Source organism: Dreissena polymorpha, chromosome 3 (genome assembly GCF_020536995.1).
Source record: "Dreissena polymorpha isolate Duluth1 chromosome 3, UMN_Dpol_1.0, whole genome shotgun sequence".
In the NCBI taxonomy this organism is placed as follows: domain Eukaryota; kingdom Metazoa; phylum Mollusca; class Bivalvia; order Myida; family Dreissenidae; genus Dreissena; species Dreissena polymorpha.
Window position 1 is genome coordinate 50,737,796 of NC_068357.1, and position 17,205 is coordinate 50,755,000.

General features: G+C 38.1%; 2 protein-coding genes across 2 annotated transcripts; both read left to right on the top strand.

Annotated features, from left to right (window-relative positions):
* The first annotated feature begins 11,016 nt into the window (after nt 1-11,016).
* On the top strand, nt 11,017-12,348 carry LOC127872219 (uncharacterized). The gene has a single exon (XM_052415548.1). It carries the CDS (start codon nt 11,017-11,019, stop codon nt 12,346-12,348), a length of 1,332 nt encoding a protein of 443 aa, XP_052271508.1.
* A 77-nt stretch (nt 12,349-12,425) lies between these two features.
* On the top strand, nt 12,426-14,283 carry LOC127872220 (uncharacterized). Its single transcript, XM_052415549.1, has 2 exons — nt 12,426-12,957; nt 13,136-14,283. The coding sequence occupies exons 1-2, from the start codon at nt 12,426-12,428 to the stop codon at nt 14,281-14,283; spliced, it is 1,680 nt and encodes a 559-aa protein (XP_052271509.1).
* The last annotated feature ends 2,922 nt before the right edge of the window (nt 14,284-17,205 follow it).

Genomic DNA, 17,205 nt, shown 5'->3' on the forward strand with positions numbered 1-17,205 from the left:
TAGCAGATTATTATATTTTTTTCATCCGAAGCCGTATGTTCGATGGAGATACAAATCCAGATGTTATGTTTTTGTTTAGCCTGTGTGATATTGCTGCCACAATGGTCGAAAGTTTACGCGCCGGTTTACGCGTTAGAGCGCGATAGCGTTAGTATTGATAGGTCTTTGGTCCGAGATTACCAACATGTATTTTCATCATTCATCGTGCTAAATAAATTACCACAAATGCTTGCTATGTGGAAATATTCTGTCGCGCGTAAGAATAGTCATTGTCCAAGTTCAAATCTGTCCATGATTGTTACTGAATCATTCATCTTGTGGAAACGGTCTGTCGCGTTGAAGACCCGTGAACATACCGGTACTTTCCTTAGAACTGTTAATGGACAAAGTGACTTGTAAAACAAAAAACAAACAATAACTTCGTAGGACAAGCCGATCTTTAGATATTCTAGTGAAGCATCATTACTAGTACCACTAATGCAAAGAAAAACGCCACCGTTGTGTTTAGCTGGTAACCGAATGCGTCCGCTTTCCAAACAAACGTAAAGCAACAACTGGACTTTAACGTTGACTTTGATCAGTTGAAATCAGATGAGCCAGCTGTCAGCATGGAAAAACTCTGATAGTTAACGCCGTAAAAAACGTTGTTTGTTTCGACGTCGCTGCTGAACAGCGTGGCAGGAGTTGACATACGAACGCTGAAGATAGGGCACTGTTTTCACACTGACGCCGTGAAAGTCATAAAACAAACGACGATTCATTCTCGTGGAGCAGCCTGCGAAGAGCTCTTGATCTGCAAGTCAGTCAGCGTCCGTCAACAGATTTCTGCCAGCTTCTTGAGGTTCAACTTTTAGGGAGAAAACGCAATACCGAACACGCCTTGACCTTGTTTCAATTTCAATAAGACATTAACAAAATATACCACGGCTACCATCTAGAAGAAACTTTTTGCTTTAGCGAAACTAATATATCACATGCGAAATTCTATTCGGCTTTACCGGCATCCATCGGACATAAAAATATCATCTGCTGTTATAAAGGTTTCAAGGGACTTGAACAATATTCGTTAACCTGTCAACCTACTGACAGCTCCACACCGACGGACTGCAGGTGCTCGAAAAACTGTCCGCAGCTACAGAAGGAACAAACAAGGCGAAGTTGTTGTCATGGAGCCAATATTTTGCAGAGGACACCACGGCGTTCTATCAATGCATAGAGGGTTTTTACAATCTTACTATGTCGCATTACGATTGCGACTAAACGAATGTCCCTCAGATACCGTTTGGTCAGATTATACGGAAGAAAAACCAATGGTGTACGGTGAACGAAACAACGCAGTACGCATGCAACAATGGCTATTATTTGTAACCCGTAAACCCCATATAAAGCTCCTTTGACATCCAAGGTCAATTGATGGTTCCCAGCATCAGCTGCAACCGTTACTGAACACAGGAGACCGTACCTCTCGTTGACAATGTTCAGCGACGTGATGCAATGAGGCAACTTAACATACGCCATGCAGGTGGAGTATCAGTGTAGGGAGGGGTATTACTTCGGAAACGATCATCGGGGTGTTGAGTGCAAAACTCAATGGAATGAAACGGAAGTATTGTACTATCCATAATGTGCCGCATCTAGCGCTCTAGACAATTGTAAACCTCTCGTAATCATGGAAAGAAACCAGAAGAACTAAAGTACAGAAATTCGTACTAAAAAGACACCAAACAGCTCAAATAATTACAAGTAATATATGAATGTATGTTTGGTAAGTCTGATATAACCCCAAATACCGATATAAGACCTATGAAGTCAGAGATAACTTTGTACTAACAATTATTCGTGTAATAACTCTTAACAATAGAGTCAGTCATGTCAGCGCTAGTGTGCACAAGTGGCGTAGTCAATACATGGAAACATTTTAACAACTATTATTTACAAGAATCTTAGGTCTAAGGTACAGAGCGAGGAAAATACATGTTCGATAACGTTTTGGCCTACGAATGCAATAGCAAGTACCACCCGAGGCCGAATGCGGCGTCGACGGCAGGTGGTCGAGCAGGCCTGAACGTTACAAGAAATCTCCCCTTGTATAACTCAAATTATGCAAATACCATAATTTATGGAAAAGCAGTTCTTACACATTTAAGTGCAATAATTATCTTCTTCTTTCTTTAAAAGCAGATGCGGGGTGACCGCAACGATAGTCAGACTGACGGCCAACGGACGGACAGAATAATTTGCTGTATTACTTGTTATAAAAAAGGTGGTGGCTATGGATGTTGCTTTGTATTGTCCAATTGCTGATTCCAATAACGAATTTGAGAAACCGATCATTTTAATAGATATTCGGTATGTTAATGTTGTTTTGATGAAATACATCTAGTACATCTAAGACACAATAAAAGGGACCTTTTCACGTTTTGTAAATTGACAAAATTAAAAAAATATGTTTCAGATTCGCAAATTTTATGATATGTGTGAGGAAACAGATATACTTAACCTTTGCCATGCTCTAAAATATACATTATATGTATCTTTTGACGATTAAAAAAACTAAAAATTGTAAAGCGTTGCAACGCGAAACGATTGAATAATTTAGAGAGTTCTGATGTTGTCGCTATATTTTTTGACACTACGAGGATTGCTTATATACAGTATAACATACATCACTCATTGCATGAGCACGGATGGCCGAGTGGTCTAAGCGTTAGACTTTTACTCCACGGGTCAGTGGTTCGAGCCCAGTTGAGGGTTACTTTTGTTCTTTTTTTAATTTTATTCTTTTTTTAATGGAGCTTTTTAGATCCTATGTTAACATCGACGACGGGGTACTTGGAGTGTGCGTGGCCCCTAAAGGGACTGTCCAACAGATTATAGCGTCGTTTGACGCGAATCGATATTTTGGGAAACTACGAGGATTGCTTACATAGCTAAGAAATACCTCCGCATTTAACGATAGACGACCTAAATTATGACCTTCTATGTGACAAAGGTCGGCCACTTTTAGATTTTACAGAAATTTTTGATTTGCACTGTTTGGTAAAAAACCCTACATGTTTTATGAAAAATTGTACTCAATCCTTACTAGATGTAATACTTACCAACTCTAGATCACTATGTATGAAAACCCACAATTTTGCTACTGGAATTAGCGATTGTCATAACTTTATCTGTACCGTTATAAACAATGCTACTCAAAAAATTGAAAAGGTTAAAATAAGTTATAGAAGCTTCAAAAATCATTATGTAAATGCCCTAAATGCTGATCTGTCAAATATCAGGATCCCAAATGTAAATGAGATTGACCCTTGATCAGAAAATGTAAATAATTTGTATCAAAATTTTGAATCTGCTGTTTCAGATATCTATGATAAACATGTACCAGTAAAGCAAATGTACAGAAAAGCGAAGCAAGTACCTTATATGAATAAAACATTACGTAAAGCAATTTATCTTAAAAAGATGTACCTGCACAAATTTCAAAAACTTAAATCACATGAAAATTGGGAAATTTATAGGAAACAAAGAAACCTAGTAAATAAATTAAAACACAAATCAGCAAACCAATATTTTCAAGAAAGATGCATTGGTGGGGCAAAAAATTCAGACTTTTGGAAAACTATTAAGCCATTTTTATCAAATAAATCAAGTACAGAACTGCCAAAAATAATTCTACATGAAAACAACAAAATCACAACGAAAGACAACGATAATGCTGAAATTTATAATTCATACTTTGCTAATGTTGCCCAGTCCATCGGGGAAAACTACACTTTTGATTTAGATAGTCACCCAAGTCTCAAAAAAATTCATGATAATTATCCAGATGTTTGTACCTTTAATTTTTAAACCAGTAACCATGCCCGATGTTGCCAAAGTAATTAATATGCTAAATGTAAAGAAAGCCACTGGAGTGGACAAAATATCAGCTAAGCTTTTGAAAATTGGTAAACCGGCTTTAACTGAACCTCTTATTAATCTTGTGAACATTTCTATTGCTACAAGTACTTTTCCAGATAAACTCAAAATGGCTCAAGTAACACCCTTATACAAGAAAAATGACCCTTTTTGCAAAGCTAACTATAGACCAGTAAGTGTCCTAACAATGCCCTCTAAAAATGTGAGAAAGTAATTGCTAATCAACTTAACTTTCATTTTGATAAAATTTTTAATAAATTTTTATGTGCTTTTAGAAAGGGACATGGATGTCAAACCACCCTATTAGAACTTCTGGAGGATTGGAGGTATGCTCTCGATAAAGACCATTACGCTGCAGCAATAATCATGGACCTGTCCAAGGCCTTCGATTGCCTGCCGCACGATATATTACTGTCAAAGCTGGCAGCGTATGGTATGTCAGAGCCTGCGTCCAGACTCCTCCAGTCTTACCTTTTTTAACAGAAAACAGCAAATTAAAATAGGAGATACAGTTAGTTCATGGGCCAGTATAACAAAAGGAGTACCCCAAGGGTCTATCCTGGGGCCCTTACTGTTCAATGTCTTTATAAATGATATTTTTTATTTTATTAACAAATCTACCCTTTACAACTATGCAGATGATAATACTCTTTCATTTTACACAACAAACTTTGATGAACTTATAAGTGTTTTACAACATGAAAGTAACATTCTTATTGATAGGTTTCATTTTAACAAGATGCAAGCTAACCCTGACAAATTTCAATCTTTTGCAATAGGCAAATCAACTTCTTGTAAAAAACCCTCATTTAAGATAGGTGATGCCACTATAACTTGTGAAAAAGTTGTTAAACTACTTGGTATTGACATTGACTATAAACTTAATTTTGATACTCATATACAAGGATTATGTAAGAAGGCAGCCACTCAAATTAACATCTTAAAAAGAGTTGGTAGAAATTTAAGTGTAAAAAACAAGCTTTTAATTTTCCATACCTTTGTATGATCAAATTTTAATTTTTGCCCAATGACCTGGTATTTCTGTTCAGAAACTAATATTAAAAAGATGGAAAAAATTCAAGAAAGGGAAATTCGTTTTATATACAACGACTATAGCACTCAATATATCGATCTTTTACAAAAGGTAGACCTCCCATCCTTGCAAATACGACGTATAAGATCAATGGCTATTGAAACATTTAAAATCATAAATAAAATTTCTCCACCTTTGTTAAATATTTAATTGTTAAGCGACAGCCAACCATAAATTTTAGATATACCAATATTTTACAGATACCACAGGTACGCACAACAACATATGGTAAAAATTCTTTTATATATGCTGCACCCACGCTGTGGAACTCCCTACCAGAAGATTTTAGAAAATGTACAAATTTTTCGCAATTTAAAACTTTAATTGGGACATGGAATGCAAAAATCTGTAGGTGCAAATGTTGTAGACTGAATTGGATTTCCACAGCAAGGGAGCATCACATCACTTAGTTTTAAGTTCATTTTCTACTATAATGTTAGATTTGCTTAGCTTTGTGTGCTTTGGATGCTTAGCATGCTCTATATGCTTCATTTACTTAAATGTTATATGCTGTTAGTATTTTTCTTAGCTTTGTATGCTTTGTGTGCTGTGCATGCTCTGTATGCTTTGTAGGCCCTATATGCTTTATATGCTTTGTGTGATCGGTATGCTTTGTATACTTTGTGTGCTTTGCATGTTTTGTGTGCTTTATATACTTTATATGCATTGTTTGCTTGTATACTTTGTGTGCTTTGCATGTGTTTTTTGCTCTATATACTTTATATGCTTGTTTGCTTGGTGTATTTTTGTGTGCTGTGTATGCCTAGTATATTTTGTATGCCTGGCATGCTTTGTATGCTTTGTTTGCGTTGAATGCTATGCATGCTATGTATACTTTGTGTGCCCTACGCTTTGTATACTCTGGTTGCTGTGTACGCTCTGTACGCTATGTATGCTCTGTATGCTTGATATGTTTTGTATGCTCTGCATGCTGTGTCTAGTTGATATTTTATCTCTTTCTCTTAAAACATTATCTGACTTTTAATGTAGACAAATCTAAACTTTTTAGTACCATATCTGATGTTGTAATATCATGCTATATATTTATATGTATATCTGCCTTTTAATTGTAGAACAAATTGTTTCCAGTCTTTCAGCTTTTATACACTTGTTATTTCTTATTCATCATGTTTTATAGTCGGTTGTACAAGCTATCTGAGCTTATGTTTGTTGTTTAACTCTTGCCGACTCAAAATAAATCTTATCTTATCTTATCTTAACGTGAGCGTGGATGGTCGGGTGGTAAAGTCGGGAGACATTTTACTCTAAGCGTCCATGTCTCTAGGGGTCAGTGGTTCGAGTCCTGTGGAGATTTACGTTTTTTCTTCTTCTTTAAAAATGTATTCTTATTTTTGTACTGGAGATTTTTATTTCAAATGTTCAAATTTATCAATATAAAGCATTTAAAGCAGTTAAGGACAAGCTTTAATACATGCCAAAATCTGTTAAACGGTCCCTTTAATCAATGTCCAAACGAGATGCGCATGTCCTTATTCGACCATTGACCACTCCAAGTTAACTTAAATTGCTTTAATCTGTTTTCGACAGTCATCAATTTTGCAGTGTGCCTCAACGGTAAGGGTCACATTTTGAGAGTTCATTGATCATCCTTCGGCATAAAAGCAGCATATCCGTTATGTAACTATATCATTAATGAATAACTCAAAACAAATTGAATTTACGAACAACAACTTTTCATCATATTGATATAATGTATAGCTTTTGAGACCTGTATCCCTAGCTCAAGGTCGCATTTAGGGCATAACATGAAGTTTCGGGGCATTATGCAGCTTTCATGACCATATTTTATTCATTCATCAAACAATTTTTAATTTTTATTTTTTTTTACAAATGTTAACCTTAGTGAGGATTTGTAGGCGCATAATTCATGTGTCAAGTGGTCAAAGGTCAAGGTCATATTTTAATGCCCATGCGAAAAGTTGTAGTACATTCGTGTGAAAAGTGAACTTCTGGGGACTGTAATATTATTTAAAATACAGTTTTACATTAAAAAAAAACACACTGTACATTTAACAAGTTTAAAGGGCAATTTCGGATCTGTTGCGTGCTATACCCGTGTCATATATCCAAACTTTAAAGTCACTTATTTTAAAATAATTACGCGCGCATTCTTTACAACGGTCAAGATATATCTATTGTTCACATATTGCATAGTAGTTTATCAAAGAAAACATCGATTTATGACAACTCGGTCGCTTTATTAGTATATGTTAGTTTATTTTAATTAGTTGTACATATTACATATATATAGGATCTGGCGAGTTGTCATATCATACCATATTTTATTAAACGAGTTCAGGAATTTTGTTAGTAAGCGAGCCTTTGGCGAGTTTACTAACGAATTTCCTGGACGAATTTAAGAAAATATGGTATGATATGACAACGAGTGTCGGATCTTTTTTATCACATGCTATACCCTGTTTCCCATGAAATACAACCATTAAATTTTTTTTATTACACATGTGTAATACAACATTTTAAAGCGTTTTCATTGGCATAGTTTTCGTTTATTGACCAATGGCATTTTGTTATTTTGCTGAAATGACGGTGCAACGTCAATTGACGTCACGAAATGTAAACAACATTCGGGATTTATCATTATGTTTGCGTTTATTTAATTTGCTCATTTATAAGCATGTGATAAAGGATAAATATGTAATAGTTATACTTAATTAAGATTTTACTGAACTGCTAGTATTGGTTTTATTCGCTCTTTATTAACTTCTGTCCATGAAAACATGATGGGGCAGGTTGTATGTGATTCCCACATAATGACAGGGCTTGATGATGTAATTATAAATAAACGGTAGTTCAGACGGCATATCCCCGGTCATATCATTTTTTATCGTGGCGACTGAGTCTGCGATGTATGGAAGCGTATATGTTTCACCCTGATGCTGTGATACTGTCAACATTCTATGACGGCATGATATGAAAAGCCGAAATAAACTTATCCGGCATGACCATATTATTGGAGTGTACCGTATTCTATGACGGCATGATATGAAAAAGGTGTCATGGCGTAAAAAATAACTCATCGTGTCGACGAAAACTATCATGGCAAGTCATTTACACAAGAGCATGACGCCAAAAATTAAGTTAATATGTTGACTTAGATTATGTCGACCAAATATTTTTTCGGGAAAAGCCGGAAACATTTACGTCGAGACTTTAACTTAATGTCGTTATGGCGAGTAGAATTAAGAGGAAAAAAAGCTACAAAACTATGACGACATACCATGTTATGTCACAGTATAGTCGATATAAATTAATCCGGAATTACCATATTATTTGGATGTACCATATACGCTTCCGTAGCGATGTCTCCTGGTGTGGATGTTAACTTAATTTAGATGCTCTATAGCAGAAATTTTCTAGGTTTCATCAGCGACAAAATGTCGAGGTATATACTTGATAATGCATCAATAATTATGGGAATCACTTAACTGAAGAGCTACTAACTAGTGGTTGGAATCAGACCCCCAATTATTCATTGATTTAACATAGCCATAAGCGACTGACTAACTAAATAAATACAACAACATGTGTGAACTTATGTTATTCAGTACAGATATGCCATATACAGATTGTTAAAAATAAAAAATGCGAGTTATTTCTTTAGTTATACACAAGTTTGGTCCAGACATATGGGACATGTTTTATTAAGCGCTGTCTAGAACATGATCACGCAATAGTTTTTACGCACTAAGTCGCGGATAGCTGTTACAATGCGCACGTAATAATATTAAATACAAATGTTAAAAAATTAAAATGCGAGTTATTTCTTTAGTTATGCACAATATGATACATTGCGGACGCAAAAGCTGACCAATATAAATACTTACCAAATGATTGATTAAATATTTCGTGCGCGCGTAATAACTATCGCATGCAAATGTAATAGTTTTAACCATCGCGTGGCCACGCGCAACCGCTAAATAAAATATTTTCTTTATTCAACATTAGAGTTAAATATTTTTTTACTTCTTACATAACTGGAGGGATTTATTTATATGGACATAAATTAACTAATGAACTTTGTAAAACGATGTATGTACACCCTTCTTAGCCCAGTTTTGATTTTAATTGCAAATTTTATTTAAAGTACCAAATATTTCAAATCTAGTGCAAACAAAACCTGTTTTATGGAAGTCCGGAGAGCTCAAAAACGCAGCGTATTGTACTATACATTCGTCGAAAAGATCAATCAATTCTGCGTGTTTTGATATGTAAACTTTTAAATTCGGAAGAAAAACTGCCACATAACAACAAACAGAACCAAGAGTCAACGGCTTAAAATACACCTTAACGTCAGCATTCATTTTCCGTATTTTTTGACGTTACGAAACTTGACGCCAGTACTGAGCGCGACGTCATGAACGATCTAATATCTTATCGTAATCTGTATAACATTATGAATAAATCCTTGCCTACATGAATGTAAGTCATGATAATCCATTCCTGAAAGAAAATAAGAGAGTACATGTTAATTAATGATTGTACAATGTGTTCTATTAGTATTTATAAATATCTATTAACCAATCTATAACTTGTTTTAAATGCAGAATACATTATAAATCGCACAAAATATGACACATCAGGGGAACAATATTATTTCAACACCCTAAGTAGTTTTTTTTAAGTCACGTGATCAATTGTCTACCGGTATACAAATTACAATACAAGACCAAACAGTTCAAAAACAAAATTGAACATAAAAAAACATTTTAGTTGTTGATATCGCAATGAAACTGATAATATTAAAACCTGTACTTTTTACGTCGATAAAGTTTGCCAACGTTGATGAGTAGTCAGTCCATGCTTAGTACTGAATGCAACGAGACGAATATTGGTGTATAAGATCGCAATTGTAAAAACGTTGGTTTAGAACCGGTATATTAGAAGCACAAATAAATAAGGAAAGAGTACGCCAGCAGTAGCTATATATCAATACACTTTATTGAGAAAATGTATACTTTCGTCACAGCGTTTATCCAATTCCAGCCCATTCTCCATGTCATTCATAAACTGCGATTTATCACAGCTTAAGTTTTTGGTATGATGTTTGTCTTTTTATATAATAAATCTGATGAGGGCAGCGTATTCTCTCCGCGTAAATTATGGCTTATGATAATGATAAATTAATGAATTCATTTATATTTAAATCCCAGATCTAATCTATCGGTTATACACGGAATACCAAAAGTACATGTAGTTTATGGTCGGGACAACAATGGTCGGGTTAGTGGAAGCAAACGAGTGTTCAGGCCTTACGGTCATTATTTGATGCAAAAGTTCCATGGCGCACCTCGGCAACGCCTCCATGTCTACCACGCTGACTATAATGTGACATTCAAATCCTGCCATGACGAGTTTGCTTTAAACCTGATCAGCACTGCGGTTCCACCGCCCGGAGAGTGTCCTGGGATTAAAGGATGAAACACTTGTTGATGGGCGGCTCCCAGCTGATGAGTCAGTGGTTTCGTGTAGCACAGACTGTATTCAACACATTACTTATCTGGGGAACCAGTGACTTCTAGGAAAGACTAGATGGCAACCGAGAATAGATTGGTGAAACTGGAAAGACAGATGACAACCAGGAACAGACTGGCCAGGTGCAGGATGGGGTAGCATCCCAGAATGCAGTCTTCGTAAGAGGACAACCATTATTCAGCTACAGGACTCCATTACAGAAGAATACCCCCAAAGTCTTCCGAGAGGGGGGGGGGATGAAAGACTTACACGGACGGATTCAACGGTAACGACACGGCTAGTTCAATCGACTTTGACTGGAAAGAAGGCAGAAACAAAGTGTAGGTGTGGAAAAGTCTGCAAGAATCTCAGGGGCTTGCGCATACATCAAGCGAAAACTATGTGTGGGCAGACAGCACGACAGCAGCAGCGCACAGATGTAATGTCTGGTGAGACGGTGGAGGATCCTGTAGGAACAAACCCACAGTACTAGGGACCTCTTAGCGGCTGACATGCTGGATACAAACACATTGCGATCGGGAACGGATGCTCAAGAAGTCTTCGATGATGAAGACCCACTACTGGCGTTACTGAGATCACAGAGTGACCCAGAGGCAAACACCGACTTACCACACTCCACAACAGCTTACAAGGGTGATGAATCTCCGAGGAAGCCAAGAATATCCTGGCCGAAAACGTCAGACAAGAAAGCATGGAAAGACCTGGACGATGACCTTCATGCAATACTGGAGACAGCACTCCAAGGAGCAGTTGAGAGAAAGCTGGTTGCTTTAACCAACCTTGTCTACACAGTTGGGAAAGAAAGATTCGGTCTGACTATCCAGAAAACCACCAAGAAACCTGTACAGATGAATAGAAGGCAGCGACAGATAAAGGGCATCAGGAGTGAACTGAAGGTTTTGCGAAGGAGATATAGGCATGCCAGGGAAGAAGAAAAGCCAGGGCTGAAGCAGTTAAGAGACAGCCAGAGGGAACAACTTTTAAACCTATGCAAGGCAGAACAACTTCGTGAGAAAAGAAGGAAAAAGGCCAAACGTCGTGCTGAGTTCATTGCAAATCCATTCAAGTTCTCTAATAACCTGCTAAACAAAGAGAAATCGGGCAAGCTAGAGAGCAGCATGGAAGAAATTACACAGTTCCTAACTGAAACGCACTCTGATGATATCCGAGACGTACCGTTAGGCAACTGCCAGAGAATAGAACCAGTACCAGAACCCACAACACCTCTAGATACCAAAGAACCTGCACTGAAAGAGGTTTCAGAAGTAGTTCAAAAGGCAAGAGCAGGGTCGGCCCCAGGACCAAATGGTATCCCTTACAAGGTGTATAAGATGTGCCATAAACTTCTACGACGCTTATGGAATCTTCTGAAAGTGGTTTGGAGGAAAGGTAAAGTTCCGGATTGTTGGCAACAGGCAGAAGGAATATTTACACCAAAGGAAAAGGATTCGAAGACCGTCACCCAATTCAGAACCATTTCCTTACTGAACGTTGAGGGGAAAATCTTCTTTGCTGTGCTGGCCAAGAGAATGACGAAGTATCTGACATCAAACCAATACATTGATACCTCAGTGCAAAAGGGAGGCGTCCCAGGGTTCTCTGGATGTGTGGAACATACAAGCGCCCTCAGTCAGATCATCAGGGAAGCAAAGATTAACCAAAAAGACCTCACTGTTGTCTGGCTTGACCTTGCCAATGCGTATGGCTCCATACCACACAAGCTAATTGAGACCGCACTGAAGCACTACCACATCCCAGACCATGTGCAACAGATTATCAATGGGTACTTCAGTAACATACAACTACGGTTTGCTGTACTGTAGGAGAACAGTCAACACCTTGGATAAGGCTCGAGAAAGGAATAGTTACAGGCTGCACTATTTCAGTCGTGTTATTCGTGATGGGAATGAACTTAATTATCAATGCCGCAAAGAGGGAAACCAGAGGACCAAAGACAACCTCCGGGATATACCTACCATCCAATAGAGGTTTTATGGATGACCTCACGGTAACTACAACGACACACGTGCAAGCTCGTTGGGTTCTTAGAGCATTGGATGAGACAGTGACTTGGGCAAGAATGAAGTTCAAACCAAAGAAATCGAGGAGCTTGGTAATCAAGAAGGGAAAGGTTACTCAAAGGTTCACCCTCCAGGTACAGAGCGAAGACATACCATCCATAGTAGACAATCCTATCAAATGCCTAGGAAAATGGTACGATGCCAGCCTTAATGACACAAGCAGCACAAACCGCACCAAGAACCAACTCCAAGAAGGTCTGAAGCAGATAGACCAGACATCACTTCCTGGGAAATTCAAGGCATGGTTATACCAACATGGATTGTTACCAAGACTCATGTGGCCTCTAATGCTGTATGAGATAGCAGTTTCTACTGTGGAAGGCTTTGAAAGAACCATCAACAGATACCTCCGTAGATGGCTAGGGGTCCCACCAAGTTTCACCAGCATCGGACTGTATGAGAGGACCAACCAGCTCCAATATAAAGAAGTGAAACTCCAGCTGCTGGAGCAGCATTGAATTTTCATTAAAAACAATTAGTTGGTCCTTTATTTAAGGCAAGTGACCGATCCAACTCCCAATATCATCAGTTGTTGAGGAGTACAATGTTGCTAAGGCCAGGATGGTGGTGACACTGAAAGAATCTTCTGATGACCTGATCAGGATGGCAGGCATAGAGACTAGAACCGGAAGGAAGTGGTCTGCAAGCCAGGCGGTGTCCCAAGCTGAAAGTATACTGAGACACAAAGACATCGTCGGAACTACTACGGAGGGCAGACAAGGGCTTGGTATGATAAAACCACAGCGATGGAGTACGGCAGATAAAAGGGAAAGGAGTCAGATGGTGCAGAAGGAAATCAGGGCGAGCGAAGAGGAGAGCAGAAGAGCCCGTTCAGTTGAAATGGGTGGACAATGTGCCTGGAACAAATGGACAACAACAGAGAGGAAGTTGACTTTGGCAGACATCTGGCAGTATGAGCCGCTAAGACTCAAATTCCTGTTAAGGTCAGTTTACGACCTGCTGCCATCCCCAACCAACCTCCACAGATGGGGTCTAGTGGAAGACCCAAGTTGCAGTCTTTGTAACAAGCCAGGCACCATGGAGAACATCCTGTCATCATGTCAGACTTCGCTGACACAGGGCCGCTACAGATGGAGACATGATGCTGTCCTTAGGGAGCTAGCAGATGTACTTGAGCGCGAGAGAAGGAAGAAAAGAATAGCAAAGAAAACAGCATCTACAAAGATCAACTTTGTCAAGGCAGGGGAAACAACCACAAAGCAAGCTCCTAGAAACACGTCGATCTTAGATGAATCAGACCAATGGGAGATGAAAGTCGACTTAGGGAAGAAGTTGGTCTTTCCCGAGATCCTCCAAACTACACTGAGGCCTGACATAGTGATATGGTCCACCAAACACAAGAAGCTGGTGACCATTGAACTCACCGTCCCATGGGAATCAAGGTGCGACATGGCATATGAGCGGAAGAAAGCCAAATACACTGATCTCTTAGACCAGTGCAGTTCCCGCGGTTGGAAAACATGGCTGTTCCCGATCGAAATTGTCGCCAGAGGCCTTTTCGCACAATCACTGTGGAGGATGCTAAGTGCCCTAGGAATCAGGGGAGGAGAGAGAAAGAGAGCTGTTGGGAGACTAGGTCAAGCAGCAGAGAGAGCGTCCAGTTGGCTATGGATTAAGAGGGAGGAGAAGAGCTGGCAGCTAACCACTGACCCGTAGTGCCTGATCAGCACTGCGGTTCCACCGCCCGGAGAGTGTCCTGGGATTAAAGGATGAAACACTTGTTGATGGGCGGCTCCCAGCTGATGAGTCAGTGGTTTCGTGCAGCACAGGCTGTATTCAACACAATAAGTTGAAAACAAATATACAAATTCCGAAATGCAGGCACCAAACAACGTCAAACGGCCTCTCTTTTCATGCACTGTTTCTGTGTTCCTGAGGTTCGTCACGCGATCCATGCATTTGCATTTAAATTGATACATAAAAAAGAAATAACCTTTTACTACATTTCTGGCAGCGAAACCCGCAAAAACGAAACGTAGTCCACACGGCTTGCTTACGGTTTCCACGGAAGGCGTTGGCGGAGAAAAAATGAATGACGCAATATGAGGTATGTGTTAAGGTCATACATATGAGCTTCTTGGAAAAGGGGGTTTAATGCATGTGCGTAAAGTGTCGATCCAGATTAGCCTGAATGTAGGACATTTGCCCCTTCGGACATCTGCCCCTGCATGAAATCAGGACTAAACGGACATCTGCCCCTTAACTCAAATTCTCAAGGTGGACATTTAAGAAATTGAGTGAAGGGGCAAATGTCCACCTTGAGAATTTGAGTGAAGGGGCAGAAGTCCGTTTAGTCCTGATTTCATGAAGGGGCAGATGTCCGAAGGGGCAGATGTCCGTATACCGATTAGCCTGTACGGACTGCACAGGCTTATCTGGGAATACACTTTACGCGCATGCATTTAACACCATTTTCTGAACACGACTCATATGCATATATAAATGTACATAAGTGTAGTGTTGATCGATAGGATCGCAATCAGTCGACAAAATAGGTTTTAGTTTGACAGAACAGAACAGAACAGAACAGAACAGACAGTTTATTAAGACTTATACATAAGTACATCGTCTTTAATGCATATAATTATAAATAAAGTAATGTCACGTATCCTTATACTATAGTAGGTAACCAAATCAATATAATGATGTATATATGTTAGTAAGTAAAATGACATTTCAGAACTAAATTCAATGAAATGACATTTCTAAACAAAATAAGAACAGAGATAAACAACGATTTTGACAAGGAGAAACATAATAATGTTAAAGGCAGTAAGGACAATGTATTACAAATACTATCAGTGACTGCAAAGTGATACATACACTTCTTTGAAGAAAGTCAAACTATAATTCAGTGGTATTATTTAAAATAGCATTTCGTACAGATAATGCTTCCTTAACATATTTACACACGTTAAATATTTCAAATTTACAAGTTGATGTTAATAAACTATGGAACTTAACAACCGATGGATTCACGAAATAAAAACGTTTAATGAATTTTTGCCGTAGAAAACGGTAACATGAACAAACACAAATAAAATGGAATTCATCCTCTATATCTCGTTGATTACAACAAAGGCAATTGACCACTTACCATTTTTACTGTCTGGACATTGGAAAATGGACCAGGGAGAATGTTCCAAATATTGCCCGTAACCATGGCTTGCAAGCCGATCAAAGCGGTTTATAAAACCACACACATTTGCTTAAACCAGTGACAAAAGATAGCTACTCTACATGAAATCTTTCAGAAAAACATGAATTAAGAAAATTACATGATTTCCATACGTTGTTGGATGAACTGATTGGCTCTTGTACTAAACTGCTTACGCGGGCCGTTGCGGCGAAATTACAACAAACGCTATATAAAATCTTGATAGATCAACACGCTGTTTCAGCAACACCATCATAGTTTATGAATGGTGAAATTGCCATTATCTCTGTCGTTAATATCCTCTTGTATGATTCTGGTAAACCCTAAATCATTATCTTTTTCACAATCACAGTCGTTTTTACATCAAGCTGACGAAAACGTGCTAACATTTCTGATTTATGTGCAATCAAGACGGTTTATCCAGAGTGGGTATTAGAGGGCTTGTCCGTTTGACAATGAAATGTACATCCATCTATCTCGGATCAGACATCAATATTTCATGCGCGAGGAAGTTCATGGACTTGGGCCGTTGTTGGGGTGGACACGGGAGGGAAATCCCAATCCGGACCAAGGTCTATTTAAAACGCGGGTTTTCCTGCATTTGGAGTGGAGATTCTTTATTTGTAATTTGAAAATTTATTTAATTATTTTTGGTAGAGATATAGTCTTAAATGAAATTAAAAGACATGTGCAGAGCACACTTCTTGGTCTACAATCTTTACAAGCGCGTTGACATGATACTTCAAGTATTAATGCATTGAACATTAAAGGATCATTGCTTATGTTTTTAACGCCAAATTATTTCTAAGGAATTTCACAATTTTGAGGCTGTTTGGAGCATCAGTCTAATTTTTTTTTGATTGAATGAAGTAACAAGCTGCATGTGCCTTTCAATACAAGAGCTTAAGCATTCTGGGATCATTACCTCTTGCTACGTCAAGATTTTAACAGTAAATGCATACACTTATTTCATTGTAACAGTATAAGTTACTGCGAATATGTGTGGGAACACAACAACTCGGAACTAACTTAACCTTAATGTACAAAATCATTATCCCCTAATGGGACAGTAAACAATCCTTTAAATGAATTGCATCATGTATCTATTTTGTATGCATTCCAATTTCAAAAAAATCAATTACCGTAGTGTAATTTTTCTGGAAATACGTGAATCTATTACTGTTACATCATTACTCCATTAGTTATAGAAGAAAATCAAAACTTGAATCAAATAAATGTTCTGAAACAATGAAGTACCCATTTAAATTTTCCTATGTTGTACTTCCTTAAATACCCCTAAATGATCCCTAGGTCAATATCACAAGATTATCATTAACATTGATATGTTTTTACACTGTTTGTTCTTAAGAAAGTTCAGCCTATATTAATACATAATATACAAATTTAACTCACATGATAAC

Bases quoted from the DNA above. Each gene is read 5' to 3' on its own strand.
- LOC127872219 (XM_052415548.1), top strand. From the start codon at position 11,017: ATGCTGGATACAAACACATTGCGATCGGGAACGGATGCTCAAGAAGTC.
- LOC127872220 (XM_052415549.1), top strand. From the start codon at position 12,426: ATGGGAATGAACTTAATTATCAATGCCGCAAAGAGGGAAACCAGAGGA. The intron at 12,958-13,135 runs GTAGATGGCTAG...CAATATCATCAG, and splicing joins AACCATCAACAGATACCTCC to TTGTTGAGGAGTACAATGTT.